We start from the raw sequence: 19,253 nt of genomic DNA, 5'->3' as shown, positions 1-19,253 counted from the left end.
GATAGAGGTTTTGATGATTTTCGGTTGGGTTGTTGATGGTTTTAGTGTTTCATTTTTTATGGCAGCAATGTTGGTGGTTCGTTGATGGTGTTGGTGGGGGTTTTGGCGGTTTTTATAGGGAGTGATTGGGTTTTGGGTGATTTTAGTGGGAGTAGTACAGTGGGGAATTTGGTGGCTTTGGTAGGGGTTTAGGTTCCGGTAGGAGAGGGTGGTGCTGGTGAAAATGGGTTAGATATGTAGGGTGGTGGAGCTTTAAAAATGGGGAAGGTAAGAAGTTGAGGAGAGAGAAAAATAAAGTTATTAAAATTAATGTGGGAAATTAAATAAATTCAATATTAGATAGAGAAATAAAATAATAGTATTAGATTTTTTTTTGAAGGGAAAGAATAGTTTAGATTAATTAAGGGTATATATATGGTTAATTAACATATTTAGTAGCAATTGAAAAAAAAAAAAAAGGCAAAGTCCCTAAACTTTGGTCCAGTCAGCATTAAAAGTCCCTAAACTATAATCCAGTCAGCAATAAAATAAGGCAATGTCCTTAAACTTAGATGACTCATTGTACTAACCACTACAATTGATGAGTCATTGGTGGTTGAGGGACTAAAATCATACTTTTAAAAGTATAAGCACCAAAGTCAAACTTTTGGCAAAGTTTAGAGACTGTATTTTATGTTTACTGGTGAAAATTGGAGGCGGTCAAAGTTGTATAACTCCGTACAATAATATATCGGTGGTCATGAAACCATCATTAATCATTCCAAATTTCCACCCCATATCAGATCTTACAACACTTTCACCCTTCTTCCTTCCTTTTCCTTTCTTAAATCTTCCCATATTCTCTAATTCCATTTCCACCTTTCCCTTTTTCTTCAATTATTATCACAATTATTATTTTTAATCATTGTTTTATATTACTACTCTTCATATCTTTTCAATACTAAAATCCCTTTCTTCTCCATTTTCTCTCTCTTCAAACTTTTTAAAAATTCCATTTTTTTTTAAAATAATTTTTCTCAGAGTTATTCTTCAACTTGGTGGAACCTAATTATATGTGAAGATTCCCCATTATTTAATTTAATTATTTGTTTACTTACTCCATTTTTACGAATCTATTTGTTGCAAACGAACGAACCCCATTTCATAAGTTTGCTAAATAGTTTTTTTTTTTTTTTTTTTTTTTTCATATTTAAATATTCAAATTTTTTTTATAAGGCTGTGCTTGATTTCTGTTTCTGGGTTGGTGCAAGAAAGTTTTGATTTTTAATTATTTTTTGGATTAATTTGATATAAAAAAGGTTGGTTTTGAGGGTTTTCCGATGCCGGAGGAAGATTTAGTAGAAGTGAAATTCCGATTATATGACGGGTCAGATATAGGGCCGTTTCGGGTTGCGCCGGCGACAACTGTGGCCAATCTCAAGGAAAGAATTATTGCTGACTGGCCTAAAGGTTTGTTCTTTTATTCCCTAAAATCAAATTTTATTGAATTTGTTTGTATATATAATTGGAATTTGACTTTGTATGTTTATGAATTTGTAAGCATATTGTCAGAATAAATTAGAGGTGTTAGAAATTTAGGATAATTAGAATATTTATTTTTGTATGTTTATGAATTTGTAAAGCATATTGTGAGAAGAAATTAGTGGTGGTAGAATATTGTGAGGATGTTATTGTCGGTTATTTGTGTTGTTTTGTTGGTTGTTGCCAACTTTAGCGGAGACCTTGTTGATGAAGGGGCTGTCTATGAAAGGTGATTATTTAAGATACTGATTATTGTAAATTCCATGTATTAACTCGTGGCTGTATTCGTCGTGTATTGTCGTTTCGTTGGAATATTGCTGCCTGAATTGTATTGGCAATTGGCATAGTAGTTCAAAATTGCTTGTTAAGTATAGGGAAATCTTATTGAACAAATTGTTCAGTTGTAAGCTATGACCCTTATATACATAAACCTAGTTGGATATTCGGATGGCCATGGGAATATGGGATAGCTCCTTTGATGGTTTGGATAGGCATATATCTTGCCGAGCTCTATTGGCCTAGGAGGATAAGGTGATTAAGAGAGAGAGAGAGAGAGCTGTGTGACTTCGGATGACCATTCTACAGTTTGGGGGAGGGGGTGGGGTGGGGTGGGTATGGGGTTTGGATATCTACTGGCGTCATGAGTTAGCTATTAAACATGGCTGAGTTAGCTAGTGTAAATTACTGGGCCTGATGAAGCTGGTTTCTTATTGGGGGCAAACCATTTGATGAAGATGGTTCTATCTTTTGAATCATGAAATAGGCAATTCACTAATTGTTAAGGGTGAGAACCTGATTTTGGTCACAAAGCAAGCTAAAATGTTTGATAATCACATTGACCCGGTCTACTGAATCCAGTGAACAGATATAGTGCTCTGTTGATTTTTTGTTAATCTGCTTCCCTCTGTAACTATATATTCAACGAAATTTATCATGCTTAATTACTTCCTCCGTTTTCTTATAATAACTACATACTTGATGTTAGAGAGCTTCATTTGTTGCTAAATACTTGATGAGTTTATTAGCATTCATATAGTAGGAAAGTGAAGATTTGTGTCTTGCTCTGAATGGAGTCTTGATGAAAGCCATCTCTACTTAAACCTCCCATCCAATTAGAACCAAGTGAAAAAGAGAGCTACCAAGTGAAAAAGAGAGCTTGGAAAAAAATTCTAGTGTAATAATTGAATGTAGAGAGAAATTTACCTAAATAATGGACCCTATTTTTGGGCCAAATCTTACAAGTTGAAACATTCAACAACTACTTCAACCTCCCATCCAAATAGAACTAAGTAAAAAAGAGAGCTCGGAGATAAATTCTAGTGTAGTAATTGAATGGAGAGAGACATTAACCTAAATAACGGTCCCTAGTTTTGGGCCAAATCTTAAAAGTTGAAACATTTAACACTAGTTACAAGTGAGGGACTTTTGAAGTGTGACTGCATCTGGTTAAGTTTTTAAAAAGAGGTGGAGGTATTATCTTTGTGAAATCAAGGAAGATTTGTGGTGAATTGCTGAAGATTAGTAAGTAAAATCATGAATGTAGTGATAATGCGATTTGGTCATGAAATTGCTATGGTCATTGAAGCCTTTCTGTTTTTAACAATTCTTTTGTGTTTTGGAATGCTTTTGATTGGCGAGCTACTGTAATTAAATAACATGTGAAGATGTTTCAGTTGGTTTTACTTGGGCTTTGTTTGCAGCTAGTTTTTTTTAACAAATCAATGATCTTGCATGTTTATTATGACTATAATTTAGAATTTCTATTTTTGGCTTATTTTAGATAATAAGGTCACACCGAAGGTTGCAAATGATGTCAAGATCATAAGTGCTGGCAAGGTTTTGGAGAACAGCAGGACTGCTGGACAATGCCGAATGACCTTTGGTGAGCTTCAAAAGGGAGTAATAACAATGCATGTTGTTGTTCAGCCAACTGTAGCAAAAATGAAGTCAGGTACTTTTCTTTGAGCATTTTTAAATAAATAAAAAAAATTCCTTTCACAATATAGATGTTCCAATAATGCAGTTTCTGTATCTAAGACTCTAGGTTTTTTGATTTGATTGCTGTTTTTTTGTAAGCGACATTTTCTCCTCAGCTGTTGTTGGTGCTGAATTGCTCTATTTCACCTGTTTTGTCCAGTAGTCACTAGATTTTAGACTATACTTGTTGGAAAACCTCTTAACTGGTAGAATGGTAGGTCTCCTAAGGCTTTTCAAAGTAATTACTAATTTCCGAATTAATGTAGTATAGTAATTAGGTAAAGAAGGTTTGATATCTCAACATTTATTATTGATTGAAGTTCTGTCACTGTAGTCTGATTATTTGATGACGTAGCATTATAATAACATACTCCCTTTGTCATCAAAAAATTTCTCCATTTTCCTTTTGGGTTTGTCCCTAAAAGATTGTCCCATTTCTTCTTTAGATACCTTGCTTGTAAAAGGACCAATCTGATACCCACTCTATACAACTCTTAAAAAAGTAGAGAAGGCTAACGAGTCAATCTTTTAGGGATAGAGGGAGTAATAAATAAAAAAATAGTCAGAAACTCAGAATACCTTTTATGAAATTGCAAAGATGCAATTATATTATAAATCTAGATTACTAGAGGGTTTATTTTATTTTATTTATTTATTTATTTTTTTTCTGGTTTAAATCTCCTAACTTCAAATTTACAAGTTACTTTTCTTCCGAGCATTCCAATTTCCAATGAGTAATTAGTTAAATACTACCCTTTGAAGCAATCTGAGTCATTCTTTCTCTCTGTGAAAAGTTTGATCGTCATCTCCAGGAATATATAAGTATATTGGCTATAGAAATGTCTTTTGGCTCTAGCTTGCATCACCAACTTGTTGAGTGCCAAGACTAAGAGTTTCATCCCTAAGATTTAGGTGGTGCTATGATATTTTATATAGTAAAGGCATATGGCTGTTGATTTTTTCTTGAAATTGTAGTTTATCATCGGTTACTTTTCTATATTGCCTGCATAGGACTATGGGTCGCTGTCAAGTACTTCAGCAGCTTTTTTTAATCTCTGCTTTTGTGTTTTGTCTCTAAACTGTAACAGAATGCTGAGCACATATTCTACTTCTGGTATTACAAACTTTTTGTTTAGTGGTGGTTTAGAGATTGTATCCCTGATCCTTAAGCTTTCCTCTTGTTTTTAGCATATTTAAGGCTGTTCTTGATTTCGTCTGGTCTAGTCCTTGCTCATCTAGATCATTTTTGCAACTTTTTTCAATAATGCCTTCATTGAGCGTTTTCTTGATCTTATTTCACATCCTCTTTACAATATAAAGTTGGTGATAAATATTCATGTTTAGATCTGTGACATTCTTCTCCTTGATCTTATTTTACGTGTCTCTCAAATGAGTTTTATTTTCAAATGCAATCACACTAGGTGATTAAGTTTGTCTATCTATTTTTAAAGAAAATAGGATTAATATTTTTGCATACAGTTGATAGGATGTGGGTATATAGCATCATGACTAATAAAACTATAGTTTTGGTAAATAAGTTGACATTAAAGATATTTCTGGGCCTTTAAACAAAAATAAAGCTCACAAGCCACTGAATTGGTGACACCGATGGGACAAAAAATGTTCTAACTTGTGCAGAATATTCACTTGAAAAGATTAAAATATGGTGTGAAGAGCTGGTATGTGGGTGTGGTCGTTTAGTTATCCTTTCTTACATTTGCTAACAATCAATTTACTAGTTAGCGTGTTTTCCACATAAGTAGCTAGGATGCTTGGACTTGGATGTGAGTGCCCAACACAGGTATGGTTCTGAGAGTTTGAAAATCTCAAATTCAAGGACTCAAGGACATGTTTTAGAAGAATACGATGTGTGTGTGCACGTGTGCGTGTCAATTATTGATGTGCATCAAGTTTTTAATAGCTTTCTTAAAAAAAAAAAAGAAGCACATCTAACTGAAGGAACTTGCATTTGCACATTTTATTCTCATTTTTTCATTATTAGTAACTTCTCATTACACTTATATTACCATTGAAAGTCATTAGAGTATGCCTTTTTCTAAGGGATAATACACGTCAATGGATGTTATATATAGAGGAGAGAAAAAGGTAAAAACATTAATGACAAATTACCCAAAAAAATAAAATAACAAAACGTTGGTGTAGGAAAACTTGTCCTCTTCCTTTCAAGTGCCGGCTACCATTTTTTCTTTTCCATTGAAACAAAGCTTTTATACTCTAACTAACTTTGATTTACTTTTTACATCCTCTTTTCACTGCACACAAGAAGATTCAGCAGATCTATAAGTACCCTTGAATATAATGGAAAAATTCCAAGTCAATTTCTCCAAGTTAAATGACACAACACTTTTATGGCAGTCATGTGGTTTGTGCGACTGGAGTGGAATATAAGGGTCTCTTAAGAAGTCTCTTTGTCTTCTCACTTGTTAATTTGTTATGGGACAAAGTCACTTATCTAGATTTGTGATGGGCTATAAGTCGGTTTGGCTTTTATAGTTGATTGGGGGAGTTAAAAAAAATTTGGGGAGTTAAAAAAAATTCAGTTAATATTTTAGATGATTAATAAGCATTTGACATAAATTTAAATTTATTTTATAATTATTACGAAACTAATTTCACTACCCTTGAACTTCCAATTTTTTTTCCCCTCTTAGCCTTATACTCAATGGTTCTTTGAGGATAATGCTGTTTGGGCGGGTTGTTCCTTGATGCTGGAAAGAGGCCCCCATCGGGCCCCACCTTCCAATGCTTGATGTGCTCATTAAGATTGTAGTATGTTAAATGTTGTACTATATGGTTTCTTATATTGAATCATATAAAAATGTAATGAATTAATTTGAATTCAGGTTGATTTGGGTATGAGTAGAGGGACGTAGGTGGTGAGGCTATTACTGATTTTGCCGAATCATATGATTTAATTTTGGGTAATACTTGGTTTAAGAAGAGGGATTCTCAGTTAGAGAAATTGCAACTCAAATAGACTTCCTGCTCACAAGGAGCACGGGTAGACAAAGTTAAGGTCATTCCAGCCTAGCACCGTCTTTTGGTTTTGAGTATACATTTGAAAGAGAAGGTGAAGAAAAAGGGAAGACATGGGGAGCCAAGGATAAGATGGTGGACTTTAGGGGACGCAAATGCTAAAGGTTTTTACAGAAAAAATAATCAAGGAGGTGGATTGGGATAGAGAGATGGATCTAGACGTGACTTGAAGAGTGGAAGAATGGGATCGTGGAGAGGTTAAACGAGGTAGAGGGTGACCGAAAATGATTTGGTTGGAAGGATATGAAGCATATGGATTTGCATGAGAATGAGGTATTTGATTGTAAGTGATGGAGGAGGAAGATTTTTGTGGATGACTGTATGGAATAATAATTTTTGGTTCATGTAGCCGACCTCACTAATGAGATTAAGGCTTTGATTGATTGATTGATTGTTGGGGTTTGAAAGATTGTATTAATGCCTAGGATAGGGTTGTGGGTCAGCATGGACTGTTGCCTTTCTGTTAACTTGGACCCCCCCCCCCCTCTCTCCCTCTTGCATTTTAAAGTGTATATCAGCCCTTTGATGAAGGTATTTTGATTGACTAAAATACGAAGGCAATGGTGGTAGGGTAGAATTTGAGAGGATTGTTCAGCCAACTAGTGTAAACGAGGGTATCACGGATGCATTTGCCTTTTGGGTTTGGGTTGAACTGATTTGGGATGGGTATCTGCCAATCCAGCCTTGTTTTATCTAAAGTAACAGACTGGGTCTTCGATTTATGTTGCCCGGCACCTGGGGCATTTTTGGTTCTGTTCCCTAGCCTGATGGATGCATAGTTTTTTTTTTTTTTTTTTTTTTTTTGAGGATATTATTGCAAATCAAGATCCGCCAAAGTTTGAATGCTTTGGGGGAATAAGTTCATACAAATTAACTCGGAGTAACCGTTTGTATCCCACCTCTAATCAAGGTGAGCAATGGTGTTTCTGGCTCTCTTGACACGAGTAAAATAAGTAAAATTAAACAAGCTAGATAACCATCTAATATCATCGTACAGCAAGGAAAAAAGGAGCCCGGCGCTTCGAGGAGCTTTTGACAGCCTGCATGGCACCCTTAGCATCACTCTCTACCCATATATTCTTAAAACCAAACCGGTGCACGATTTGCAGACCAAATTATATAGCTGCTGCCTCACCCACCTTCTTAGAAAATATGTTTGAGAAACAGAAGAAAATCTTGGCTTGTCTTTGCTTAAGGTTCAAGTTGGCTTGTACTGTGTTTGGGATGTGAATAGCTGGGAGCTGGATTTTTTTCAATAATTCCTTAGAATACAAGCCAGAAGCTTTTATGAAAGTCCATGGCGTCTTCCTCCTCTTCTTCACTGATAGCTGATTCAAATTTCAATTATTTATTGATGATCCTTGGTAAGTAATAAATCTAGTGAATAGAACCCACCCTAAGTACCTAGATAGTGGCATCGGAAAGGAGAAAGGGGTTTGTTGGTTACCAACTGGTCATATATTATCACACATTATTTTAGTTCTTGAGAATAGGGCTTTACTAGAAGCACACTATAAGATATAACATCCATTATTAGTTTAGAATGGTTGTGTGTTTGGCACTAGTATATCATTTTTGTTTTCAACAGCTTAACTAAACCCTTTTTGAGTCAATTTAGGCGTTGAAAAATAATAATAATAATAACAAGTCTAGATAATGGCAAGGGTGAATTTGACGCTTGAATAACATAATGAATGGTTGGCTTCCATGTTCCCACAAGGAACCCACATGTCACTGATGATATTTAATTGACTGCAGCTCTATGTTAAGTATTTTTCAAGTGTCTTCAACTATTTTGCTGTAAAATTTTCCATGATTTTGGCATTAAATGAATTGTTGAAGTGTTTAATTTGTCAAGTGTCCAATGTGTACTTGAGGTAAAATGAAGAGTCCGAGTAATGTGGTCTTTTTCTACTCCATCTCTTTGGAATGCTCAATGATGATTCCCTAATTTATAAGTTTTGTGTCTCGCAGTGTTTCTTCTCTGGTCTCTGTTTCACTTGCTTTCATTATTGCCTTTAATTTGAAAACGGGAGATGCAAGTATTAAGGATAGCCCTCCATATGCTTCCTTTAACCTTTCATACATTTACTCTTGCTCTCTTTATCTTTAACAAATAATATTAATAGGAAAAAAAAAAGGTCTATTTAAATTAGTTAACATAAGCTTTAATCTGTAAAAATGTGTTTTAATTGGAAAATTTTAGTTTTATTCCGTAATAAGTTTTTGTGCTCCCATACTAGTAATATTTTCATCTATGCTTATTATTTATAGTGCTCCTCGGCCCAAACAAGCCTTTATCAAAATTGTATGAGTGAAGTGGCCGACTTTTTGTTTGTAAATGTCCTTTGCTCAGGGCGCTCACTGCTTTATTTAAGGCTGTTTATATGTACTGCATATATAATGTTTTTTACTCTGTCCTCCACAGCTTATTTTGGAACAATATGCCTATCGAAATCCTTGCTTGATAAGACTCTGCTTTAGTAATTTTATGGTCGTATTCTTGTATATATCTTCGTGAGTGAACATAGTGTGTTGGGCTTAAAGTGCAGCCTCTCTTTTGACTGTTGAGATATTTTCTGTGGCATTGACTGAAATTTTTGGTGATTTGTTGAGCATCCACCAAGACCTCCTGTTACAACACATGTTCTGGAAGGAACCTTTGGGGTGTGGTGGGGAATAGCAACTAAGAGATAGTTATTGTTAGAAGTTGTAGAAGAGGTTACTGGTGACATTTTGCGGGAGTTGGAAGTTTTTTAGAGGCAAATTGGTAGGGGTGAAAGTTCGGTGTTCGGTTTGGATTTTGACCCAAACCGAAATTATTCGGTTTTGAATTTTTCAAACCGAAACCGAACTAAATTACATCTGAAAACCGAACCAATCAAAACCGAAATTCAAAAGTCTAATTCAGTTCCGAACCGAAAATCGAAATTTGGAGGTTTACTCCATACTGAAAAATTAATTAAAAACGAAAAAAACAGCCAAATTCATATATAATAGATCTACAAAAATATAGAAACAAAAAAAACAGCCAAATTCATAAATAATAGATCTTCAAAAATATAGAAAAATAAAAGTAATACAACTATGATAATTCATAAATTATATGGATTACAAATTTACAACACTAAATACTACAATTTCGGAATTTCGGTGAGAGATCATGCAAAAACATAGCTTGTTCTTCCCAATCGACCGCAGTCCATATAAATTCCCAATTTCCTCTTCGTTCTTAAGCTGTTACTATAATTCATTTCTTTAAAAAAAAACCAAAAATTTCCTTCTTCAAATTTGGGTATGAATTCCAGAATACAAAAAATTAAATTTGAGACTTTGAGGATGTGAAAGACTAGAGGAGAGATGAAGGAGAGAGAAGGGAGGCATGAAGGAGGCGTGTATGAGGAGAGATGAAGGAGAGAGGAGGGAAGCGTGAAGGAGGGAGGCGTGAAAGACTGAAAGAGGAGAGAGGAAAGAGAGAGGAGGGAGGCGTGAAATGTGAAAGATAAATGGGCATTAGGGTTTTCATTTTATTATATATGAAAAGGTATGGGCTTATGTATAATGGGCTAATATTTCGGTTCGGAATTCGGTTTTCGGTTTTTAGAAGCCCAAAACCGAACTGAAATCCAATTTTTTATTTTTATTTTTTCAAACCGAAACCGAACCGAATAGGAAAAAAACCGAACGGTTTGGTTTGGTTTGGTTTTCGGTTTTTATCCATATCACTTTCACCCCTACAAATTGGGCTGTAAGTCAGGGTGAGTAGCTTACGTAATGATAAGGGGGACAAGACTTGTGGGGAGTTGATGCTAATTTTAGTAAGATAACACATTGGGAGAAAATCCAGTCCTCGAAGTGTGGTTAGCTTGTTTATTTTGATAATCTAATACAAGTTCTAGTTTATTAAGCTTCCCACTAAATTCTTCATGTCATTGAATTGCTTCAATTTACGTGACTTAAATTATTGGAATTTCTTTTTAGTTGAGGAAATGACCTGATTCTTAGCACTATTTTTGGGGGGTAGGGGACCAAAACTTTAAAAAAATTTCTTTTCCTTGCAGAGCAGTTTGTTGAGTGTCTAGGCTTTGTGATGCTAATCTGCTATGTGTATTTATTGCCGTTGTTACTTACTTTGAGTGTGACCTTTATGATAGCTAGTAAATAATGATAAGAGTTTGGGTTTAGTGTTCCTTGTTTACATCTTTGATACTAGTTTCTGTTTCTTCCATGCAGAAAAGAAAATTGACGAGTCTGAAAGAAAGAGCATCTGTTCATGTTCAATATTGTGAGAATTTGTGTTGTGGCCAGATTTTAGATTCGTGCGTTGTGTGCATGTTGCTGCATAATCTCCCAGGAGAAACTATTACTATGCTTGAAATCCCTATTAATCTTAATGCTGAGGAGATTTCTGCTCTACTGCTTAAATTTGCTAGGAAGCATGTATCTTGCAATGCAGGCTGTCCTTCATGTATTCTCTATTTAATTTAAGGGAACGAACACCCGTGTATGAATATGTATCTAGTGCACTCTGGAGTCTGGTCCTTCGATTTTATAAGTTCTATCTGCTGGAGTAATTTATTTGGCAATGAAGATGGTCATCGATATAATGTTATAGTTGTAATGTATAGCAAGATGGAAAGATAACTACTGTCGATTTGGTTATGATTGTGTTCTGAAAGAAATTTCTCACGAACAGCTATTTCTGTTCATTCAATTTTCAATTTGGTCCATATTAGATTGGTCCATCTAGTTCCCCTTTGCTGCTTTTCTCTATGGTTAAGACTAAGAGTACGTAAGCCTGGGTTAGACACTAGTCAGTTCAGAATCGCTTGGCATTAAGGGCTATTACTATTAGTACAGCTGAAAACCCCTTGGCCAACGCACCAGAGTGGACTTCCCCGGCACAGGGTATTCCCCTCTGCCCTTAGTCGCGTAGTAGCATCTCGAAAGGCCGTGACAGAAAGCATGATATCAATAAATAGGAGGGAGAGTTTATAGGTAAGTATAGTCACAAAATCATAAACACAATCATGGAGAGGACCGTTACACAAAGAAGGCCCTATAAATGTATTGGGTTAACAATCCATGACTACCATAACTTTTGAGCTTTGAAAAAGACATTCACGAGTCACATGCCTTTGTTTTCAGTGAAAAGGATAAAATTCTATAAAAACCTCATTTTTTTTGGGTTGTCCTCTGTAATTTCAGACCCTTCTCCACTTGCTTTCTCTCTCTCTATACCCCTCCATTATAAGGGACAGTTCTTTCTAACACCCTTCTGTTTTCTTCCCATTTATATAACCTATAGTTTTTATGTAAAAAAAAAAAATTCATGTTTTTCCTCTGATTTTTTCTCATAATTTTGGTTCTAATGGAGAAACCTAGCAGCATTCTATGTCTTCTTATCTTGTTCCTTGCAATTTCTCTCTCACATCAGTCTCGTGGCGGTCACGGCGGTCACAAGTCTCACCACCCAGCAGCTAAACCCACTTCTCAGATCACTGTCATGGGTACTGTTTACTGTGACATTTGCTCAAATAACTCCTTTTCTAGGCACAGCTACTTTCTAGCAGGTAAATAACTAAAACTATTAGTTCCGAGTTTTTTTTGTTATCAGTCTTCAAAATTGAAATGATTGTTGAAAATGCGACTAAAGTTAAGTACATTATGCAGCCTATCTATACAACAGGACTTAAAAAAAAAACTGACAATGATACCAAACAAGCTACTTACTACTTGTTTGTGAAATCCGAACCTTAAATTGACTTGATTTCTGTTTTGGGGTCTCGGGTTGTTATATTTAAACAAAAAAAAAAAAACATAGGAGTGGAAGTGAAAGTAGATTGCAAGTTCAAGGCAACAGCACCAAGAACATCTGAAGAAATAACATTCTCAGTGAATCGAACGACAAACGAATATGGGTGGTACAAACTCGAAATACCTTCAGTAGATGGGATCGAATGTGCACAAGGAGCAGCCGTCGAAACAATATGCAGGGCGAGTTTAATAGGGAGTTATACTTCAAAATGCAATGTGCCTGGGCATCAGACTACTACTGATGTTGTGTATTTTAAGTCTAGCCAACAGCATATCTGCATTTATGGGTTAAGTGCTTTGAACTTTAGACCTTCTAGCAAGAACAAGGCTTTGTGTGGAAATTAGCAAGCCTTTTTCTTCCCCAACTCAAACTTTAATTATGTTTTTCTTTTTCTAATTTGTTTACTAAATTAATAAGAGTAAATTATATATATTTATATGCGAACAGAGTTTTAATAATAGAATTTATCTTAATATTGGTGTTGGTGATTTTGGATTTTGATTACTAGTTACTCCGTTTGTTACTGCATATAAAGTAGGTCATAATTCTATTATAGGTCATCTAAGCATGATTAAATCACTTTCCGATTTATTTGTTTGCACTTTAAATTATCATTATTGTCTTTTACTATATAATCGTTGTCTTTTTTATTGAGAGAACACGTAAAAAGTTAATTTGTGAAAGTGACTTATTTATCACGGTTTATTATTTAGAAATCGAGGGAATACTGTTTGGAGGTTCTAATGACATTGGATGCCTGGCAAATCTATTATTTAGCCGCCTGTATAATTATTGAAAATTTGTATAGTATAGAATGTCTGTTGGAGGGCCACATAATTGCAACATGTAAATAATGCACGGTGGTAATAATTCTAACAAATATCTGTATAATAATTCACACCCCCTGCCTCCAAAAAAAATTAAGAGCAGAGTTGAACTTACCAATCAAATCATGTCTTTGTATTTTGCTATTATTTTTATGGCCTCATATGCTGGTAAGATGACATTTATCTACCGTGGAAATCGTAGATGTCACTAAAGCTATCAATTCGGGTCCTTGGATTGGTTTTAGACGATTTCATGGTTAGATTAGAAACAAAGAACTCTAGATTTTAGCATAAGTGGGTCTTGTATTCTCGTGTTGTGTACAATTTGGCTAGTAATAAAAGATATTCCAAATTCGTGGCTCATATTTTAATAAAAATAGAAAATGTGAATTTCATTTTGATATAGTTTGAAACTTTAAATATATCTATTGAACATAGGAAAGATAGACGTTTGGAAAGCGAGAAGTAGTCCATGCACAAGTGAAGACGACGGATTTCATCTACTCCATATTTAGGAAAACAAATTTTATGGATGTTGCAAATATTTCTCATGATTATCATTGACATTTAGTTGTTGGAAGTTCATATGAAATTCAAAGAAAATCCACTGCAAAAGAGTGAGAAAAAGGAAGGAGAAAACCTTTGTCCCACATGGAATAATGAATAACAATGTCCTTATTTGTTTCTGTATGGGGAGGGCTCAAGGCGTTGATTGTGGGTCTATATTTCATTTAAAAAGTCCATTCTTTTTTTATGATCCAGCAATATTATTTAGTTGTCGTTTTAATTCTATTGCACCAAGGTAGTCGGAAATCATCTTTTAGGACAATGATTCTTCCACGTTGAGGTAAGATTTGACTCTTTTTATTTGGCACATCTAAATAGGTGTATTTAATTATTTAACATCCACTCTCCTTGACCTAATTATCATTAGTAAAGCTTCCATGAAATTAATTTTTAAGGCCCAATCTTTTTAATGTCTAGCAATATGGAGTATTAGTTAGTAAGTTGGATGTCGTGTTGGTTCTATTGCATCAAGGTAGGCTAGGTAGCTAAATAGTTGATAATATCTTTTAGGATAGTGATTTTTCCACATTAAGACGAGACTCAACTCTCTTTCTTCGTCACATTTATTGCTTTTAATTGTTTAATTTCGACCACATCCACTCCCCTAGACCCAACCATCATTTGTATAAGGACTTCATCTCGATCTACACCTAAATACACATGTTTGTTTATTTGTTTATAAAGTTTTGCATCATTTTAAATTCAAGAATGAGTCTTAATCAGCAAATTTATATCATATAACATGGCAAACCTGCTCCAACTTTCATGAAAATTAGTACACTAATTACAAAAATAAATCACATCATACCAATTTCTGCACTAAACATCTTGACAAAAACATAAAAATGACAATAACTTTATTTCCAACTTGTTGGTCATCACTCATCAACATTTTTCCATGAAAATAAAATGACCTAAAAATTCAATATTTAACAGAGGACAAACAATATCATACCACTAGTACTGGACAAACAATTTAAATACTATCAGTAAAATGACAATAATAAACTGATGATCAACATTATAATAAAAATTGTAACAGATATATAATTTCCCAAATATATGTCTATAATTCCTCTGAATTTAGCTTTAATCAGCCTCTTGCAGCTGGTCTGCGAAACCTTTCATGGCCGAAACAGGCAATCCCAGTAGCACATTGATAGATTTTCTCTCATTTCCATGAGACAGAAACAGTATAACCTCTTTCTCAGGCAGTGCTACAGGTCCTGATATAACCGGTTCACCCCACCCGAAATCAGTGGTATGAAATGACAGTCTAGACCAAGTAGTGATCAAAAGAGTAGAGCTCAAAGAAGGCCTTGCTCTTGTTGTTTCGAAATAATCGATTGCTGATCTCATATAGTCATCAGTAACCATTTTGATGGCCTCTTGTACTTGCCTTACGCCGTAAGACAGATTATTGTCTATCAGTTCCCCTGCAGGGCAGATAGAGTTTGTGAGGACAATTCCATTTCCAAAGTAGCCTTTTGGTAGAGGAGGATTAAATTTTGATCTGCCATCAACCGCGAAAAGTAGCTTAGTCTTTTGATCAGGCTCCATCTGAAGTGCCTTGCTTCTAGCCCTCCACACAAATGCTGAGAGTGCTTCAAAAGTGGTGCATTTCTTTAAGGTTCCGTCTTCCATTGCCTTCGCCTTAAGCTTCTCTAAGTGTTTTGGTTCAAAACAGAATGACCGGTATTGCATTTCCTCATTGTACAAGTTACTGGTGCCAGAGATGTCCTCAATTTCCTCGAATTCTTGGTGCTTGAACTCAACCTTAGGGGGGTCTCGCGTGTTTAGGATTGCCCTGTCTAGGAAGGGTGTTATGTTTAGGGATAGTCCCCGGGCTGTTTCGCCCCACGAGTTTACGAATTCCATGGCTGCTATACCATCGAACATACAATGGTTCATGCATAGGCCTAGTGCAAACCCTCCACAATTGAACTTTGTCACCTGTTCATTCATTCATCAAAAATAATAAATTATCTTTATTATGATTACCTTGTCATGCTATTGTTCTTTTCAAATAATGATTCATGTTACCCGATTCTAAATCATTTTGTGACTAACCATGTATTGTTGTTGTATCATGAAAGTTGGGCTTTAGAATGGGCCCAAAATCTAACAAATTGATTAGTTTAAAGCACAACTTTCATTATTAAAATTAATGTCTATTTTTTTTTTTTTTTTGGAAAAAAAATTAATGTCTGATTAAATGTGTCTCTCTCCCATTAAAGTGCTATCCTTATACGGAGTATGTTTTTATTACGGTCTTTGGCTTTCCCATACCAACGCTCTCAATTTAATCTTCCAACTTTCATTCTTCCATTTAAAGCAAATTACTTTAAATTCCTCTAATTAAATTTCTCTTCTTTAATTTCCATAAAATACTATAAATGACTAATACTCCGTATGAGATAATGTGAGTCTCAGTTGCTCGTACTGTCATAACCCAAAATGTTCAAGACAACTCTGGTAATAAATACTCCGTAATAATTACGGAGTAACAACTTCTAAAAACTCGTGTATAACCTTAAATAAAGGTTAATTTGAAAAGAAAGGTGTGAATAATCAAGTCGCGTCTTCTGCTAGATGTCAAAAAAATATTGCAAAAAAGAGGAATACTTTTTTTTTTTTTACAAAAATAAGATCCTTACTAGGTTCCAAAGGCTTGAATATTAGTGGTCCTGGCTAGTAAAATGTATATCTTCATATTATATCTACATTGTATTTTCAAATATTAATGTTTATTATCTGCTAATTAATACTCCGTATATTACTTGGACATTATTAAATAAAAAAAAATGTGAAAAATAAGCTAAGTAAAAATAAGTACTCCGTAAAAAGGGAGTAAACAAACCTGAGCAACAAGAGGAGGAATTTCAAGGATATTTTTAGCAGCAGGAATGTCATAAACCAATTTTCCAAGAGTAATAGGGTCAGGCTTAGTAGAGTCACCAATTTGATCCATGTTACAATCGGCCTCGGCCTCCACGAAAACCGCGCCTTGGTTGGTGCAATCTACGATGAGCTTCCCTTGAGGGCTAATGGTTAGCCGTCCAGCCAAAGGGTAGAAGTGCACCAACACCTTTGAAAGTGCCTCCTTTAGCACTTCTCCTGCTAACTCATTTCCCTTTTCCTCTGACTTAAAGCAATATATTGTACGTACAATAACCGCGATGTTTTGGTCTAAGTTTGATAGCAAGTATAATCCCTTTGGAGTTTCTTCTGCTGGTTGTACCAATGTTGCTTCTCCTACTCGTTTCACGTTGAGATCGGACGTAGTGTGTCCGTTGGTGTAGAATTTTGTCACCCCGTTTTCTCCATTTTCATTAACCTACATCAACCACAAACAAAAAACAAAAAAAAAAAAAAAATGTTATTTTTTGTTACAAATGAGTTTTAACTGCTTGAATTTCTCCATACTGTCCAGATTTAGTTGTTACACTGCTAGTTCAAATTACAATATCAGCGTAACTAATAAATCTAGATAAAAAAAATATTATATGCGAGGAAAAAGAAGAAGAAGAGAAAGATAGAGCGAGTTTTATTGGTAATGCATGACTAACCATGTTGATAATTGGCTTTTGTTAAGAGTAAGAAATGAAGGTGAAGAGAATATGTGTGAGAAAGAGTATAATGTGGGTAAGTTGAGGTTTCAAAAAAGCATGGGTTTTTGCATATATAAGAATATGGGCAAAATAATGGAGCAGCTCGATTGGGTGTTTAATTAAGCTTCTTTAACAAGAGTGAGAAATAGGAGAATTGGCTCAAATCTCTTATATAAGTTTTTCTTAATTGCATGAGTATTTAATTTATTTTCCTTATATCTTGGAAATTAATTAGTATGTGAATATTATTTGGGTATGGGTGAGGTTGGTCACTAGCCTTGATAATAAAAATAAAAATGATGACATGTATTAGATGTTAGTTTGTGATTTTAGTTATCTTGGTTTGGTAGGGTTGGCATTCTAATCTTGGTTTTTTTTTTTTTTTTTTTTTTTTTTTTTTTTTTTTTTTTTTTTTTTTTTTTATGAATAATACGAAACTAATAATTTGTTTTCTTGTTATAGTTAAACTATTTTTTTTTCTTTTATTAGTTGGAAATGTTGACCAACACATTGTTATGACCGCTTGTGTACTCCAGTGAGTTATACTATTGTTAATTTGCTATGTGCTTACGTATGAATCACAAGCTTATGTTCGAGTCTCATCATCTACTTATGCTTAATTAGGAATGAGGATATTCTTATTTTTTTTCTCTAGAGTGTTAATTAAATAATTTAATAAGATTCGAGTCGTTATAAAAGAAAAAATTTATGTGCTTTGAATTGGCTATATATCCTAAATTTTACTGCATGCATGTATCCCAAAAAAAGATGGGGGGTGGGGGAGGGTTAACATTAATACAAATGCATAGGTTAAAAAGGTTAGTTGTAACATCAAAATATTTAAGTATTCTGACATTGATAAGAGCTACTAGAAGTGGACATAACAAATAAAGGAGTTACATCTGTATAATAACATACGAGTAGAAGTTTGTAGATTGGCATCGGTTGCCAACTAATTATTTGGTACTCGTGTATATATTGTAATTAAGATCGGATTTTTTTTATATACATCACTCATTATTATTTATAAGAAAATATACATAGCCCTTAGGGTTACATATAAGTATTAAATTTATACTTGAAAATCGTAAAAAGTTAAGATATCATCAAAATATAAACACTAATTACACTGATTTACTCGTGTTTTTGTCATGAATCCCTAATTTTATACAATTTTCAAGAGTGTATTTAATGCTTATATATAGCCCTTAGGATTACATATAACATTACCCTTATATCTCCTTAAAATTGCAACACTTTAATTATTGTATATTTGTATAAAATCATGTGCTTAAAGTTAGTATGCAAATTATTTCAAAAAAAAAAAAGTTAGTATGGAAACAATACGATATGTAACTAAAATGTTGCGAGGATTTAAAAAAAACGTGGAAAACACTTAGTAATTAAATTTAGTTAGGGTCAAACTATACACTAAACTAGCTTCGATAACTCTATTTTGATAAAAAAAAAAAAAAAAAAAAAAAAAAAAAAAAAAAAAAGAAAGAAAGAAAATATCACAAATGGATTGACGGATACTTTAATTCATCTATCACTTATAAGTTATAGATAGAAATACTCCATATTAAATTAAAGTTAGGTTTTACGTGATTATTTTTCAAAAAGTAGCTGCTAATTAATTTATTTCACTTCCATGCATGTCATAATACTAATAGAGTTCTTGCACTTGTATCCTCTAACAATATGAAGTGACTCTTTAGATTACAAGGTTAAAGTTTAATTTAATTTTTTACGATAGCAAAACGATCCCTACTGAAAAGGTACCTCTTATAAATCTACCTACAGCGCATAGGTAAATGGTTTGATGGGTAAGTTCGTTGGTTTATCATGGCTGATTTACTGCTATAAAAAAGCCGA

General features: G+C 34.1%; 3 protein-coding genes across 3 annotated transcripts; 2 read left to right on the top strand and 1 right to left on the bottom strand.

Moving 5' to 3' along the window:
• Positions 1-785: 785 nt before the first annotated feature.
• Positions 786-11,285, top strand: LOC145562109 (membrane-anchored ubiquitin-fold protein 3-like). The gene is made up of 3 exons (XM_081622289.1): positions 786-1,449; positions 3,302-3,472; positions 10,789-11,285. Exons 1-3 carry the CDS (start codon positions 1,320-1,322, stop codon positions 10,842-10,844), a joined length of 357 nt encoding a protein of 118 aa, XP_081478415.1. The 5' UTR covers positions 786-1,319; the 3' UTR covers positions 10,845-11,285.
• A 641-nt stretch (positions 11,286-11,926) lies between these two features.
• Positions 11,927-12,717, top strand: LOC145564690 (Pollen Ole e 1 allergen and extensin family protein). The gene is made up of 2 exons (XM_081624925.1): positions 11,927-12,128; positions 12,380-12,717. The coding sequence occupies exons 1-2, from the start codon at positions 11,927-11,929 to the stop codon at positions 12,715-12,717; spliced, it is 540 nt and encodes a 179-aa protein (XP_081481051.1).
• A 1,890-nt stretch (positions 12,718-14,607) lies between these two features.
• LOC145563345 (omega-hydroxypalmitate O-feruloyl transferase-like) lies at positions 14,608-17,456 on the bottom strand. The gene is made up of 3 exons (XM_081623789.1): positions 17,337-17,456; positions 16,628-17,104; positions 14,608-15,720 (listed from the first exon to the last, which is right to left on the bottom strand). The coding sequence occupies exons 1-3, from the start codon at positions 17,337-17,339 to the stop codon at positions 14,857-14,859; spliced, it is 1,344 nt and encodes a 447-aa protein (XP_081479915.1). The 5' UTR covers positions 17,340-17,456; the 3' UTR covers positions 14,608-14,856.
• Between the last annotated feature and the right edge of the window lie 1,797 nt (positions 17,457-19,253).

Source organism: Chenopodium album, chromosome 10, assembly GCF_948465745.1.
Source record: "Chenopodium album chromosome 10, dcCheAlbu1.1, whole genome shotgun sequence".
Taxonomy (NCBI): domain Eukaryota; kingdom Viridiplantae; phylum Streptophyta; class Magnoliopsida; order Caryophyllales; family Amaranthaceae; genus Chenopodium; species Chenopodium album.
Note: the sequence above shows the minus strand (reverse complement) of the source record. Positions and strands in the feature narration are given on the sequence as shown.

What these genes read in the sequence shown, in the direction of transcription:
- LOC145562109 (XM_081622289.1), top strand. Translation starts at nt 1,320, where the DNA reads ATGCCGGAGGAAGATTTAGTAGAAGTGAAATTCCGATTATATGACGGG. An exon ending in TATTGCTGACTGGCCTAAAG is followed by an intron (nt 1,450 to 3,301) that starts GTTTGTTCTTTT and finishes GGCTTATTTTAG; the next exon opens with ATAATAAGGTCACACCGAAG. An exon ending in TGTAGCAAAAATGAAGTCAG is followed by an intron (nt 3,473 to 10,788) that starts GTACTTTTCTTT and finishes TCTTCCATGCAG; the next exon opens with AAAAGAAAATTGACGAGTCT.
- LOC145563345 (XM_081623789.1), bottom strand. An exon ending in TTCCTCCTCTTGTTGCTCAG is followed by an intron (nt 15,721 to 16,627) that starts GTTTGTTTACTC and finishes ATGAATGAACAG; the next exon opens with GTGACAAAGTTCAATTGTGG.
- LOC145564690 (XM_081624925.1), top strand. Translation starts at nt 11,927, where the DNA reads ATGGAGAAACCTAGCAGCATTCTATGTCTTCTTATCTTGTTCCTTGCA. An exon ending in GCACAGCTACTTTCTAGCAG is followed by an intron (nt 12,129 to 12,379) that starts GTAAATAACTAA and finishes AAAAAAACATAG; the next exon opens with GAGTGGAAGTGAAAGTAGAT.